The sequence below is a fragment of the Lithobates pipiens genome, unplaced genomic scaffold, assembly GCF_037356315.1.
Source record: "Lithobates pipiens isolate NorthernLeopardFrog02 unplaced genomic scaffold, aLitPip1_a1.2 Scaffold_19, whole genome shotgun sequence".
Lineage (NCBI taxonomy): Eukaryota > Metazoa > Chordata > Amphibia > Anura > Ranidae > Lithobates > Lithobates pipiens.
In genome coordinates, this window is record NW_027507764.1 from 117,746,844 (window position 1) to 117,763,760 (window position 16,917).

General features: G+C 42.1%; 1 protein-coding gene across 1 annotated transcript in view; it reads right to left on the reverse strand.

Annotated features, from left to right (window-relative positions):
- Positions 1-524: 524 nt before the first annotated feature.
- The window catches only part of NUB1 (negative regulator of ubiquitin like proteins 1), a 96,318-nt gene continuing 79,925 nt past the window's right edge, over positions 525-16,917 (reverse strand). The window contains exons 14-15 of the mRNA XM_077491186.1: positions 9,922-10,105; positions 525-7,876 (exon numbers count right to left, since the gene is read on the reverse strand). Coding sequence (XP_077347312.1) covers positions 7,713-7,876; positions 9,922-10,105 — 348 coding nt within the window. The 3' untranslated portion in view covers positions 525-7,712. The remainder of the gene's footprint in view (positions 7,877-9,921; positions 10,106-16,917) is intronic.

Here is a 16,917-nt window from a genome sequence, read left to right on the forward strand (position 1 = left end):
GGACTACTTTGGTCCGACTTTGGACCGTTTTCAGCCCATTCAATAGCACTGAAGTCGGATACTCGTTGTAACCATCTAACACAGCGATTACAGCAGCAGTAAAGGGAATTTATGTCACAATGGGATTGTTTTGATGGGTCAAAGGACAAAGTTGGACTATCGCAAAATCGTATTCTGTTCATTCAAGTTGAATCTAAGTAGGACCGATGTTGTAGGGCAAAGTAGGATGACAGTTGTACAACAGTTGTGTCGTACCAGTGTGAACCCGACCTTAAGCCCTGACGGGGTGGAGTTGTGGCCGCAGAAAAAGTTGGCTTTGCAAACAATCAACCATGAAAATAGTTTTTTTGACTTGAATAGTATGGCGTGGTGCTATAGTTCTCAATTCATGTTTGTTTCTATGAAAAAAAAAATAACTGCTTCTTACAATTAAGTACAAAGTCTGTTTCCTAAAGTATCTGTGGAATGACTTAGCATAAACATTACAAAGTTAATTGAATTAAGAAATAAACATGACAAGACAGTGGAATATAATTGTTTATTCAGCAATTTGATGTTAACATCAGCCATCATAAAATACAGTCTGATCATGCATTGTTAATGGAAGAACAACAGACAAAAGTATCTACCAACTCAACTACCTTTCACTAAAAACTTGCTGTTTTCCGATTTCCAAATAAAATCTTTACTTCTTAAAGTGGTAGTAAAGTAATATTTCTTAAGTTAAACCTACAGGCAAGCCTATAATAAGGCTTACCTATAGGTACAGTGAATATCTCCCGAAATTGCAGTGTTTAGGAGATTGTCACACTGAATGCAGCCAATGATGTCACGACGCATGCGCTCTGAAGGTCTGGCATACCGTGCAGAACCTTCAGAGTTCCGTGCCACAGTCGATGACGCACGCATGCATGATGTCACCGCTGCCCCTGCCACCCATACACCCGCAGTGCGCAAACCTGGAAGGAAGACCAGGGGAAGAAGGAAGCAGTGACAGCGTGTCGCTGGAGGGCTTTGTTCCAAGCTAAGCATCTCATAATGTGCTAGTATGTGACACATACTAGCACATTATGCCATTGCATTGCAGGGGATTTTTTTTTTGTAATGCTGTGGTTTACTACCACTTTAATACCTTGATAAGTAGGAAAACACATATCTAAATTCAAGAAAGTTTCTGAGAAAAGATTTGGCACAGACAGACTTGCTTAATTATTTCAATTTGCAAAGTGTTAAAAAAATGTTTTAGATACAAATAATTTCGTTTTTTGTTTTAACAGCAATTCATCACAACACTTGTGCAGGCATTTGTCTAAAACAAGAAAAAGTACATTAGCAAAACTTTTTCATGCATAAGGCACTTAAATGTGTACCTTCCACCCCAGACACTGTTCAGGCAACCAGTTCACCACAAACCAATGACATCCTAGTGTGATGAATCTGATAAAATCCTGAAGTCACAGTAATGTTTCTAATTCCTAGTCAATGGACAAGCAGTGAAAACTTAAAATGGCTGACTGCATTGTGTATGGGTAACAAGTACATTTTAAGGGCTCATTCACATAAGCACTCAGCCCTAGGCAGCATCCAGAGTTGTTTGTTTACGTTCCTTTCCACCATCGAGCTGCATGGGGGTAGCCTATAGAAAGAGAATGGGTACACATTGGCTGTACAGACTCACCTGCACAGCCTAGTTTGACAGGTACGTCTGCACGCCTATCAAACTTAGCTGTGCAAAGGAAACCATAAAGCCAAAGTGCACCAATTAACTTTTTATAGACTCTGCTTGCAGCTCATTGGTGGAAAGAAAAATATACATACAGCTCTGGCTGATACAAAGGGCTGCGCACCCATGCAAATGTGCCCCGTCTGTTATATCAAGCCAAAACAAATATTTTAGTTTTAGGTGGGCACCAAAGGTTGGATTTTCCCTCTTTCTTCTGGAACGTAAAGAAAAATCCAGCGGCTGCAGTGAGCCCCACAATGGCCATGAAGTAGAGTGGGAACTCTAATGCAGAGTCATGACAAGATGGAGGAAGCAGTAGGCCGATTTAATAAACCTATGTTCACCTGAAGCTCAAACAGCAGAGAAGGTAGGTTGAAGGTCATACTAGGAACTGTGTGGAAAAGAAGAAGCACATTTCTTGGCGGGCTCAATGATGTATGCAGCTGTCATTTGAACACAGCAAAATGCTCTAGCTAATGTATAGAGCTACACATATCTGTACATTTTTGGATCACCAAAGGCAAGTGAGAAGCTCTGTCTAACAGATACAGCTGCTCACCCAACTGAACAGGATCGTACCTTTATTGTGCGTTGTTCATCGTTTTATAAGCTTTGACTAAATGCTCAAAGCAGTTGTGCGCTTTAAGTCTACTTGCACCATGGTAGTACACAGACAGTATTCAATATTTGTCCTGGTTATCGTCCTTAAATTAATTTTTACACCACTTCTAAAGCTGACTTTTTTTTTAGAATGGCTAGAGGTCATTTAGTTTCACAGCCTTTATATAAACTGTTTATAGCTAGAGAATATCAGTGATTACATCTGAACAGGAAAGGAAGACAGCACGACGACATCCTTGCTCATGACAATTAATTGCAACAGATGATCCAGCTGCACACTGACACCTCCCTCCGTCATGTTCCACTCATAAAGGGCATAGAACAAGTAACAATGCTCCTTATGGGATGCAACACTTTAAAAAGGAGAAGCCAGTTTGGGGTTGGATCATCGAATGCAATGAATCATCATGATAAGAATTCCAGGTGTGGTCCGAAATTCTTCTTTTATTAACAAGACTGGTTGGCTGGTTTGTTGTAAGCCATGTGTTGTACAACCATGGTCAAAGTCTACGGACTGAGCAGAATTGGGCACAAGAAAATCTTCTGGACAAGTTATAACATCTGAACATTGATATGCTGTATTCAAAAAATGGGCAGTTGAGGCAATATTCTATATGAATAAATATAAGAAAGCATACAATGAAAATAGACTTAAATATAGAATTCGTACAGATCATGTGAATGCTATTGTAAAACATATGTATGAGCAGAACATTCAACTAGTCAAAAATATAATTAAAAAAACAAAACAAAAACTTTTTGATGAAATAAAATGGTCAGTCTACCCAAAACATGTTTCTGCAAATGATGAGGGATCCAATGTTTAATTTTTTGGGTATGGATTTGGGAAGGAAGGGTCTCTGCAATAAAGGTCACAGCGCTGACCACCTGCAATGTCATTTATGGAGGGATCCCATTCTCGCTTCTGGATTTTCATTTATATGATATCAGAGAGACTAAATTAGGAAAACATGAGCCTTTGAAGTGGGTAAGAGCTGAGGTGGAAAGTGGGAAAACTAGTGGAATACTTGAATGACAAACAGGCTGATAATCCATCTCTCTAGGATCCACCCATAACAAAATAATTCACTTTACTGACCCTATAGTAAATGCTCTTTCATATTTCTGAAAAATAGATACATGTAACTTGTATGGCATTTCCTGCTCATGAGCCAAAATCAATATATCACTTCTATTTCTGTCATTTTTTCTGGATGCAAAATCCACTCACAGTGTGCAGGCATACAAGTGCATAAGGGAAATCAGCCATTAAATGTCCCACGTACTGTAGAGTTATAGGAAGCAGGTCCAGAAAAAGTCATCACCTTACTCCGAGACTTCTGAAGACCTGGCACCCAAATCACTGCACTCAGGGTCTCATGTGAAGTCTGCTTTACCATACACCCCAGTATGCAACAACACAAAATCATTTTGGGATGCAAGGAGGAAGAAAAAGGATCCTCTCTGTCAGGATATCTCATCTCCTGCTTTTAAATAAACTGCTAGAGATAGGTCCCCTTTAATAGTTATTATAAATGGTCTCTTTCTCATTTTTGTAGGAGTAGTAAACACAGAGAAGGGAAGCATGGGGGTTTCAGATCTTATATCAGGTAGTTTTCTCTATTTATAATCCACAAGCGTATAGAATACAATGCCATCCCTGAACCCAATCATAACATGGCTACTTCACCGTACATATATTTTCTAAATTCTTTGTTCTCGTTTTTACAAAATTGGTCTTGTTATACGGTGTCTGTTCCTAAGCCTGAATCCATGGAGGAAACTTCTGGTAAGGAATGTTGAGACGAGAGCATAGGGATCGTGCACCACATACCCAAACAGCAGTTGGCAGTGCAGCAATCGGTAAACATCGAGGGTGTGAAACCAGCATTACAATGGCTGTTAAAAAAGTCACATGTCTACAGTTAATAACATGGAAACCCATCCTAAGTTTACTACTTTTTTGGTCACACTTCTCCTCTGGGGCACTTGTGCTCTCCTGTGACACAGAGTCAGCCGTCAGTGGGGACAGCTGCAGCATCAGACCAATGCTGCAGCAGGGAGGTATGTGGATTTTTTTTCCTTTTTTTTTTAAACCCATGAATCTCCCTTTAGTGACCAAAGATTGGGCATAACTACGGAAACGGCCCATGTCTTCAAAGCCAACATACAACTTTTTATTAGAGAATATAAAGGGGTGAACTTGAAAGACTAAAAACTGACTAATACAAATTAATGTGCTTATCACGTTTTTGATAGACCTCGGTCTACAATTCTAAATAAATTTTTTTTTTCCAAATCCGATTTTGATATGCGGAAACATTGTCTTTAGAAACCGCAAAACAAGTGTTTGCTGGATTTTTGAGTAGATAACTATCATAAGATCAAGCTAAAAAATGTTTAGACCACTGCATTGCGATGGTGTGTGCTGAAATAAAGTACTGTAAAATACTTATTTTCAGTGAAAGGCAAACCACAGCCTTACACTGCACGACGGCCAACTAAACTTTATGATCTGTCTGCGTGACATTTCAATAAAGTTTGTTTAAAGGAAAAAGTGAACAGCTTGGTGTGCTGATCTGGCTGGGCCTCACCACACACACACACACACACACACACCAGGCACACACCAGGCACACACCAGGCACACACCAGGCACACACCAGGCACACACACACCAGGCACACACACACACCAGGCACACACACACACCAGGCACACACCAGGCACGGTGTTGTAACGCAGCAGCTGGTGTGAATATACCCTTATACATACTAACCAATTTAAGCCAAACTCAAGCTAACACTTTTTAAGCAGTTACAGCAAACCATTTTGTTTATTTTTGGGATAAAGTTTTTATATAAATAAAAGCCAATCATTGTAAGCACCCCTGTTAGTGGTAAATAGTTTGTCTCAAACCTCTAACGGCTATCTCTGCAGGAGTGCTTGGTCTGTTAAAAAATAACAGACTTACCGGCTGGTTCACCAGGCGAAAATAAAGGAAAGAAAGCCTAAAAAAGAAAACAAATGCAGCCATCTAATAATTGGCAAGCTGAAATATAATAAAATGTCATCCATCCATGTCTCAGTACCGATACTTTTCTAGACAGAAGACCCTGAGCAGACCAGGCAACACAAGTAAAAAAAAAAAAAAAAAAAAAAAAAAAAAAAAGAGTCCTAATTAAACTTTGGATAAGATAAAAAGGATCTATTGCAAATGTTGCCAAAGCTAAGAAGTCATTGGTTGCTAAGGTGCAGAATAGCCACAATTAGTTAGGGTCAGGTTAGAGTACAAAGTCCCAATGGCAAGGTGCAGAAGGATGTGCGCTCCCCTAGATGCAAAATTCTAGTTTTTAAGCTTATTATTAAAACAATGTGCTGTTTTCTGACAAATGTATCCATGGTACAGCAATAAAAAAAATTGTCTTTCTCTTGGCTTGAACTGGTGCAGAATACAAGGTCACTGGAAGAAGAAAAATCTGTACCATCCAAAATGAATTCAAACATTTCCCACACATCTGACAGTTTAATTGCTGGTGTTACATTTTATAAAATATGCATCCTGAGCATATGAACATACAGTAAATTGATAATTTTTTTGATTATTAATAAATAATAACAAAACTTACAAAAAATATATATTATCCCACAAGTAGCATTGGTGTTTCACAAAGTTGCCCTTAACATTTGTTTTGCTCTCTAGAATGCTGAGCGTTTTTATTTTTTTACAGCACAACAGTACCTTTACCAGTATTTAAATCAAATTAACTGGGAAATTAGGTGTGGACTTGATAGGTACCTCCACCAAAAGGGAAAGTTCCGCTTTAAGCGCTCCTCCCCTGCCACATTTGGCATGTCTCATTTTTTTGGTGGGGGCAGTACCTAGTTTTGACAGGTACCCGCTTCAACTTTTCGCAATCAGAGTGGAAATTCTTCTCTCCCCCTCCCTCCCTGCAGTCTTCTGGGCCACGTCATTGGTCCCAGAAAACGACCAGACCATTCAGTAGGCACAGCATGAGTCGCACATGCGCAGTCACATCTGGCTGTGATGCCGCAAGCTGTCACGACCGGGTGCCCACAGTAGAAATAACAGCACCGGAGAGAGGAGAGGGAGAACAGTGACTGCTCGGGTGACCACATCGCTGGCTCTTGGGACAGGTGTGTGTGTGTGTGTGTGTGTGTGTGTGTGTGTGTGTGTGTGTGTGTGTGTGGCTATCACACTTTTTGTAGCTGCTGACTTTTAATAAACGCAAACACAACTTGAGATTCACTTTAGGCAACAATACCAAAGATATAGATATTAAAAACAGCGAACGTTCTGTCTTCTAAATGACTAAATGGAGAAAGGAACTCCCTGTGTACATCACAAAGAAATGCTCTTTGTAATGAATACCAATGATAATAAATAGGTAGGGTGTTCCACCATCCTTGTCCTGTTTCGTGGCTTCCTGCTTCTTTAGGAGGAAATGAAGACAAGAAAATTTGGATCTAGACATAAATACAAAGAATAACAAAACAAATTATCATAACATCAAGTCCATAATTACATAATGAACGTGGAACTTACTAAAACTCTGTGTGTAACAATCAATGGGATGGTGTCACTGCTGTATCGCTAATCCCAGGGCGAGCGTGGGAGAACAGAGGCAGGATATTCCTACAATTAATCAAATGCTACGGGTAAGTTACTAGTGTCATGTGATTGTTACATATAGTTTTAGCAAGTTCCACATTCAGTGTGTAATTATGGACTCGATGTTATGTGTTTTGTAATTCCATATATAAAGATCCGATGTATTCTAATCTTCATTTTCTCCTAAAGGGGGAAGCCTCAAAACATGTAGAGAACAAGGATGGTGGAACTCCTTACATAGTTTTATCATTTACATTCATTACAAAGAACATTTGTTTGTGATGTACACAGGGAGTTCCTCTCTCCATTTAGTCTTTGAAGACAGAACGTTGGCCGTTTTTAATATTGTTACTCAATAAATCTATTGTATTTTAAGTTGGTTGTGATCCTTATGGTGCCTATAAAATCCGCACTTAATTCTCCTAATGTTTTCATTTCTAGTATGGGATGTGGTGCACCATATGATATTCACTTGGGCCTCTAGGTCACCACCTGGCAGACTGGTAGAGACCCTGATGTTTAAAAAAAAAATAATCTTTTCAGTATTTAAATCAAACTCATCTGTATAAAGTGCTAAAAAGACAATAAAGACATCATGTGTCAAAGCAGAAGTGTCAATATTGCCAACTATAACCAATCAGGTTCCATTTGTCATGTTTCTAGCACAAGTCAGAGACCAAAAGGAACATCTGGATTGATTGCTAATAATGTACTGTAGTTGAGTAAAGTCTCAAACTACAGCTTTTCTAGGTAGGAAAGATACTCAACAAGAATGAGCTCTTCTTCCTCTAATGTTAAGTCCAGATAGTCCTCCTCATGTTCAGGGATATCATCCAGAATCTCCTTCACAGGGTCAATGTCCGGCTCAACAGTGTTGTTGTTGCTTGATGAGCTTGTTCCTAAAACGATATCACAGAAAAAAAGACATTATTTCCTGATGTAGAGTTTAATGGATGCCTAACAAACGGTTGAAGCCCTCCCAAAAAAGAATTTTCCTCAATAGGAATGCAATTTCAACTGTCAATAGCCTCTACATCCCGGGTGGATGAGCCTACCTGTCCTCAGTCCAGTAGCCTTGGAAAATCTAACACACATACAAGAAAGTCAACAAATCCAAAGACCCACTGAAATGAATAGCTTTCCAATTCTTTGTACACTGCTGGTTTTATCTCCAATCAAAGAAAACAGACAGGTTTTCTGGTTGTTCTGAGTCCCCGGAGGCAGGTCCTGCTAGCCTACTGTCAGGAATTGCCTTGTGCTGGAAACAAGTCCCCTCTGACAATAATTAAAATAGATTTTTTTTTTTTGTCAAAAATATAGCAGGATGAATGGATGTCTAATAACACATAGCTCTGCCAGTAAATGCCCTATTTATAATCCATTACTGCCACAATCAGTATCATTCCCCTGCCTCATGCTAAAGGTATGTCAACCTGCATCATCCCTTTTTTTTTTCTTACATTTTTGTTCACTGGTCCGCCACATTTGGTATAAAATATAGTAAACAAAACAGCAGGGTATAAAATATATATATATATATATATAAAACCGTACCAAATTACATTTTCATCGGACCTTAAAGTGGAACTAAACTGTCTCTGAGCAGCACAAATGCTATTTTTTTTTGTGATTACTTAATTTTGTAAAAATTCTAACAAAATACAAATATTAACCAGATAGATACATGGACTGTAATTAAGGCGTCACTACAAACTCTAGTATGAAAACGGCCAATAATGACCGCTGCTGAAAATGCTATTTAATTCATTTTCAAAATTCAAAGCAAACTCACCCATTCATTCATGTTCCAATGCTTTACTTTGTTGGTAAATCATGTTACAAAACACACCCCTAGAATTTCTAGCTGCTGCCAACTTGTGTAAGGACAGGAAATTGAAGTATCTTTTTACTTCCTGGAATCTATCTGCTCTTAGCTCAGGCATGCAGGTAGGAGGGTGTGCATAGCTCAGAAAGCCCCTTTTCCCGATGAAAGAAATAAAATGCACAGGAAGACTCCTGGGATGTACGACATCATTTTGGCCTAGGTTATAAACCAGGAAGCAACTGAAGAAATGTTCAAAAAAGTAAAAAAAATGTAATTAAATATAACATACTTTTCAATCTATTTAGCTAAGGCTGGCAGCATAAGGATTAAAAATAGTTGATTGAAAGAGTTTAGTTTCGCTTATAAAAAAAATATTCAAAAATAGAAATCATATAGGTATCAAATTAGTTATAGAATTACAGCAAGGTTAAAGTGGAAAGCACAAAATACACAAAAATATAAAATGTGAGAACAGTAATTTTTATATTTAGCGCAGAAGAGACATACGTCTATTCTGCATTAAAGAATTCTGAGCCCTTGTACACACGGTCGGACATTCTGACAACAAAATCCGTCAGATTTTGTCCGATGGATTTTGTCAGAAACTTGTGTTGCATACACACAGTCGAACAAAGTTGTCGGAAAATTTGATTGTACGTAACGTGATGACGTTATTTCGTTACAACGGGACTACATTCAGGCTAGTAGCCAAAAGCTTTGGTCTAGAAATCTGATCTGAGCATGCATGGCACTTTGTCCGATCGTAATTCTCTACGCACAATCGTATAAAGTCCGATCGGATCATGTTGTCGGAAAGTTTTATAGCCCAGCTCTAAAACTTTGTCCGTCGGATATTCCGACGGAAACAGTCCGATGGAGCCCACACACAGTCTGATTATCCGATAACACGTTCTGATCGGTCATTTTCCGTCGGAATGTCCGACCGTGTGTACAAGGGCTTAGATTTTTCCTTGCAAACTATTTGCCCTGTACACTGGGATGCGTAGGCACAGCAGTTATGTCATACCGGCCAATTAACACGGCTGAAGATCCAGAACCCAGAAAAAAGGGGTTAAATCTAACTAAGGAGCGTGCATTTTAAAGAACAGAATGTGATACCTGCAGACTCCGAGGACGAGGAGCTAGGCACGGGTGCTGATGAAGAGTTTTCCAGCTCTTGCAGGAGGTGAGGAGGGAGAACTCCTTGGTGGTGAGCCAACATCTGAGCGGCCAGTTCAATGTTACCTTGAAATAGTTGGAGAGCTGCCTTAGCTGCCTCAGGAGTGAAACCAATATACACCAGCTAGACAAAAAAAGACAAGCAACACATGAGGACATAAAACACTCATTGTACGTCTTCCAACAGTCAGCTGAATTCAGAGAACCGTGTAATACAATGCATGCGTCCGCAGACAAAACTATTACACATAATAATGGCTCCTTTGTCATTTATTAAATAACATTTGATTTCAATAAGAGTCAAACTTCTTAAATAACAAACATAAAACATGGCCCACCATTCACTGAAACACTGGTTATCTTAGCCCACAAAAATTTGATTGAAGAAAGTTTAATAACTAAATGTCAGTAAGGGATTTATTTTATCTGATGCACATAAAACTAGAAAGACTTTGCATAACAGTCGGTATTTCTCAAATGCTCAATTGCTGTCATTATTAAAGTGAACCTAAATCACATCAGTGAAAGTGAAAAAAACTAAACCAAATTTAACCACTTGACCACTGGAAAGTTTCACCCCCTGACTCATGACCAGAGCATTTTTTTTCTATTCAACACTGCGCTACTTTAACTGGCAATTGCTTGGTCATGCAACACTACCTAAATGAAATGTATACCGTATATACTCGAGTATAAGCCGAGAAAGTGCCCCCCTCGGGGCATACTCGAGTCATCGCTGTCTGCCTGCTCGATCAGCGTGTCGAGCAGACAGACAGCGGCCATTCTATAATTCAAAAGCCGCGCCTCCGGCTCCGCCTTCGCCTGTGATAGGCGGAACACTGAATTTCCCAGCAGCCTGTGTTCCGCCTATCACCGACATCGTCTCATCCTCGTACTACGGACGAGGATGAGACGATGTCCGTGATAGGCGGAACACAGGCTGCTGGGAAATTGTGTTCCGCCTATCACAGACAGGGAGGCGCGGCATTTGAACAGGGGAATGGGCGCCGACGAAGAGCGGTGATCCTGGGACGGGACCGGACGGAGGCTCGGCTCGGGACGGGACGGGACCGGACGGAGTCTCGGGACGGGACGGGACGGGACCGGACGGAGTCTCGGGACGGGACGGGACCGGACGGAGGCTCGGGACGGGACCGGACGGAGGCTCGGGACGGGACGGGACCGGACGGAGGCTCGGGACGGGACGGGACCGGACGGAGGCTCGGGACCGGACGGAGGCTCAGGACACAGGTAGGCTGGACACACAAGGCCACACACACACACACACACGGATGGACACACACACAGGGATGGATGGATGGATGGACACACACACAGGGATGGATGGATGGATGGACACACACACACACAGGGATGGATGGATGGATGGACACACACACAGGGATGGATGGATGGATGGATGGACACACACACACAGGGATGGATGGACACACACACACACAGGGATGGATGGATGGATGGACACACACACAGGGATGGACAGGCATATCTCACCCTCGGCTTATACACGAGTCAATAGGTTTCCCAGGTTTTTGGGGGTAAATTGGGGGCCTCGGCTTATACTCGGGTCGGCCTATACTCGAGTATATACGGTATATTATATTTTTTTCACACAAATCGAGATTTCTTTTGTTGCTATTTAAAGGGATATTAATGGCGAGTTTTCCTTTTAAAATAACAAACACGCCATACTTACCTGCTCTATGCAGTGATTTTGCACAGAGCAGCCCCGATCCTCCTCTTCTTGCCCCTAAGCAGCTTGCTGTTGGAGCACCCGAGCTGCGGCTCTGCGTGTCCATTCAGACACATAGCCGCGGCTTGGACCCGCCCCCTCTTTCTTCTCCTTGGCTCACTGGCTGTGATTGACATCTGGAGTCCCCAGAGAGCCGAGGCTCTCATGCACATTGCCGAATAGCGATGGGGCTCAGGTAAGTTTCGGGGAGAGGGTGGGCTGCTGCACATGTGCAGAAAGTTTTTTACCTTCATGCATTCTATGAATGAGTCTTTAGAACCACTTTAATCACCAGTTTTTTTTTGCAATATAAAAACGAAAAAATAAAAACACAAATTTTCTTAGTTTCTGTTATATAATTATGCAAACAAATGATCTTTCTTCATAAATTTAGGTCAAAATGTAGTCTGCTACATTTCTTTGGTAAAAATAATGTATATTATTTAGTGCATCTTATTTAGTCTGTGTGAAAGTTATAGAGTCTACAAACTATGAGATTATATATAGATAGATAGATTAGATAGATAGATTAGATAGATAGATTAGATAGATAGATTAGATAGATAGATTAGATAGATAGATATTAAAATTGATCTGCCCATCTCATTTCTTGAGGCCCTAAAATCCGAGGACAGTACAACTATCTCCCAAATGACCCATTTTTTGGGGAAACTAGACATTCTAAGATATTTAGTAAGAGGCATTGGAAGTTTTTTGAAGTTTTAATTTTTGTCACAATTTTTTGGGAAAATTAAGAAATTAAATCTTTTTTTTTTTTCATATATGGTTACCAGTTCAGTACAGCATCATCATATGACTCATGTGGTGGTAATCAGGCTTCCTGACTGGTGACAGTACATGACATTTTTTTCATTTTTCAAACATTTTTTAACTTTAATTTTTGAAAACTGTATTCGGAGCAGTTCAGTGTCATCATAGTGATACTGTATTACTCTGGAGAAGGGGAGGGGATGATTAGGGAGTCTTTTTTTTTTTACACTATGAGTGCTTGTTTCAGTGATGATCACTGCTATGCCATGATTGGCCCACAGCTATCGCATGGTACAGGAGTGCCGTGAATGGCCCAGATACCATGTGATTACTGGTGACCAATCACTGATAACACACAACAGTAAACAATGATGTTATGCATGGGTTCCATTCTTGACTCTTGTTACTGGGCGACATGTGATCGCACAGTGATCACATGGTATCTGGGCTGCACCGCAATCCCTGGGGAAGCCATTGGCCAGAAGTGAGATTAGGCGGGCGTCCCAGAGTGAGTTATATGCTGCCATGAATCTGCGGGGCCATAGATTCTTGAATAGCTTTATAATAGGACAGCATGTAGCCATTCGGCCCTGGGCCTTTTCCAGACTTAATGGATTTTAGTGCCCCAAGAAATTCCTCTGAGGTTATTGGGGTTTTTAGGTCAGATGCAATTTCTAAAGGGGGAGTATAGGCATCCTGGATGCTTTAATAAATTGTTGAGTCGCTAAACGTTTGGTACCCGGAGAGGAGGGAGCTTGTTTGCCTAAATTATAAAGGGCCAAGTAATACACCTTAAAGGCCCAGGCAATTACAGGTAAAGTTCTAGCCAAAACATAACTCTTCGTTTTAATCTGTGCAATGTAGTTCCTCGATCTTGAACATCTGAGATAATTCGTTAGCATTCTACCGGACCTGTTGCCAAAGTCATAAAAGCTTTTTTACAGTGGGTATATTTTGCTTTTGCTTTATCAATAGGGAGGGATAGATAGAGAGGAAGCTTCTCACCCAAGTTTGTAGTGGGTCTTCCACTTGTAGAGCATGGATTTCAGAAAGGAGAGTGTATCTGAGATGTAATGTGTTTCTTTCTGTGAGCCCAGTTTTTTGCGTAGCCCCCCGATTATGCATTTATGCAGTTCCCACAGACGAAAAGTGGAGATGTCTTTCATATCGTACAAGAATGCTTTATCGTATAAGAATGCCGTAAATTCTTGTAGGTCAGGTCATGCAGAGGTGTTTCATTTCATTTCCAGTGCCACTTGTGGGGTGAGGAGTCACCAAGTCCAAGAGGGCAGTTTCTGGGAGTGTGGTCAGATCAAAATAAAAGTTCTGATTTTTGCAGAAGCAAGTAAAGGGTACTCTGCAAAATCAAGATATAAATGATTCTAGTTGCGTCTTGTGATTAGCAGAATAAAAAGTATAGTCTTTGTTGTGGCTATTGAGAGTTCTCCAGCTGTTAACTAAATGGTGGTCATGAAGAAGCGTTTTGGCTCTCTGCAGTTTCGAATATGTTAAGAGGTGACCTTTGACATTTGTAACTGGCGGTCCAGAGCCAAATTAAGTCTCTTCCATCAGAGGGAAACCCTCTTTGTGTTGGTTTATCAAGGACAGACATGCTTCCAGCAAGGAGACCTGATCTTAATTTGTGGGTTGACCTTTTCTCAAATAGGAGTATCACAATGAGGGGACAACCTTCCCTGTCCCAAATAACCCGCAACTATTTTCAGGGCAAATTTTTAGAGAAGAGAACCCAGACTCCCTTAGACTTGGCATCTGCGGATTCAGGATCATATACTGTAGGAGATCTGAAGTCGCACACAGTTTGGAGACCTTGTTCACTCCAAAGTGTGTTTCTTGAAGGACCATCACTGCCTGTTATCAGTGAATGTCTATCCTAAAGCTACCTATACGTGTCAAGATTTTCTCTCCTTTAACTTGTGGCTGAAGCAGAGAAAATCTGTAGATTCCCCATCCACACTAAACAGTGTAGATTGATGAATTTCCATTGCCAGCTAATGTTTTTTAGGTGCAGGTTGATGTCTGAATAACCAAATAGCGATTGCATCTAACAGGATATAGTTCACGTTTGAATCGTCTATAGCCAGAATTGACCTATCCACAAGACTACATGAGTATCTGTTTCCAGCATGTGCTAACCAGTGATTGTAAAGTGCAACTAATGCTGCGTACACACGATCAGACTGTCTGGCGGACAACCCACCGGACTTTGCAGCGGAGGTCCGCCGGACTTTCCGAAAGAGCGGACCTGCCCCCACACTGGTATGGATTTAAAGGGGAACCCCACACCGAAAAAAAAAACGCGTGGGGGTCCTACCAAAGTCTATAGCAGACCCTTAACCGAGCACGCAGCCTGGCCGGTCAGGAAAGGGGGTGGGGATGAGCGAGTGCCCCCCTCCTGAGCCATACTAGGGGCCCCCAGATTCCGGCCCCCTACCCTATGTGAATAAGTATGGGGTACAATGTACCCCTACCCATTCACCTGGGGAAAAAAAAGTGTACATAAAAAGAACACAACATAGGTTTTTAAAATACTTTATTAGACAGCTCCGGGGGTCTTCTTCCGTCTTCGGGGGTCTTCTCGCCAGACTCCTCCGCTATCTTCTGCTCTTTTGCTAGCAGAGAAGCCTGGCTTTCTCCTTCGTCGTCGCCGACATCCGGAGATCTTCTTCCGACTTCGGGGGTCTTGTCCCGCTCTTTGGCTCTTCTTGCCAGGCCTCTGCTTTCTTCTTCCAGCTCTTTTACTAGCATTGGCCCGGTCTTCTGTCGCCGCCACCTTTTGCTTCTTCTGATGTCGACACAACGCTCTCTGGCCCTAATGGCAGGGACGCATTGGGCGGTGGCTTATATAAGGATAAGGGGCGGGGTCACCGGGTGATGTCACATGGTGACCCCGCCCCTCATGTTGTCACAGTCCCAGCATCCTCCGGGACAGTGACATCATGAGGGGCGGGGTCACCATGTAATGACATCACCATGTGACCCCACCCCTTATCCCTATATAAGTCGCCGCATAACGCGTCCCTGCCATTGCGGCCAGAGAGAGCGTTGTGTCAACATTGGAAGAGAAGAAGGAAGAAGAAGCAGAAAAAGAAGAAGGCGGCGGCGACAGAAGACCAGGCCAACGCTAGTAAAAGAGCTGGAAGAAGAAAGTGGAGGCCTGACAAGAACCACCGAAGAGCAGGACAAGACCCGCAAAGTCGGAAAAAGACTCCCGGACGACGGCAGAGAAAGCCGGGCTCCTCTGCTAGTAAAAGAGGAGAAGATAGCGGAGGAGTCCGATGAGAAGACCCCCGAAGACGGAAGAAGACCCCCGGAGCTGTTTAATAAAGTACTTTAAAAAATTTTCCCCCAGGTGAATGGGTAGGGGTACATACTCATTCACATAGGGTTGGGGGCCGGACTCTGGGGGCCCACTTATTAAAGGGGGCCCCCGGATTCTGATAAGTCCCCCGCCCGCAGACCCCAACAACCAACGGCCCCCTTTCCCCAAAGCACCCCCCATGTTGAGAGCACGCGGCCTGGTATGGCTCAGGGGGGGGGGGGGGTGCTCGCTCGTCCCCATCCCCTTTCCTGACTGGCCAGGCTGCTTGCTCGGATAAGGGTCTGCTATGGACATCAGGGGGACCCCCACGCCATTTTTATGGAGTAGGGGTTCCCCTTTAAATCCATACCAGGCGACGGGGCTAGTGAGGTGTCAATCTCGCCGATGGAGGCGGCGACATTGACTTCCTTCGCTAGTTCTGTCTACCTGGAGTCACGTTCAAAATTAACTAACTGTGTGGGCAAGTCCGTTCATTTCAAAAGTCCGGCTGACTAGCACACAGACTGCCGAGTCCGGCGAACAATTTTGAGTCAAGACTTCTTTCTAAGTCCGCCGGAGCCCACACACTGGCGGATTGTCCACCGGATAATCCAAAACATGTGTACGTGGCATAACAGGGCACAATGCAGAAAAAGAACAGCACATATAGAACTTATTCATGGATATGAGCACACAGAACAAAAAGATTTACATCAGTGCGAAATCTGGAAGGAAAATATTAACCTGATCTATTGATAATAAATTCTAGATTCATCCTATCTCACTTTCTCCTCATTCCAGGAGCAACAGCCAAGCAATTCTTTATTGCCTCCTTATGTGTATTTACCATGTCATATTTATCAGCAATCTCCAAACCAGTGACAGCCTGCAAACTCAGCATATCCTAAGGCTACACCACCTCCCTGATGTGCAAAGGGATGCCTGGTTGGGGAAGATTAATATCCCAACTTGTAAGATCCAGGTGGTTGCTCAGTAACCTTAAACTGTCTCGTGATAGCTTGGATTGGGACAGACTGTGTTCATTCACTGCCAAAAAATATTAAATATTATCTTCTTCAGCATTAAAAAGAAG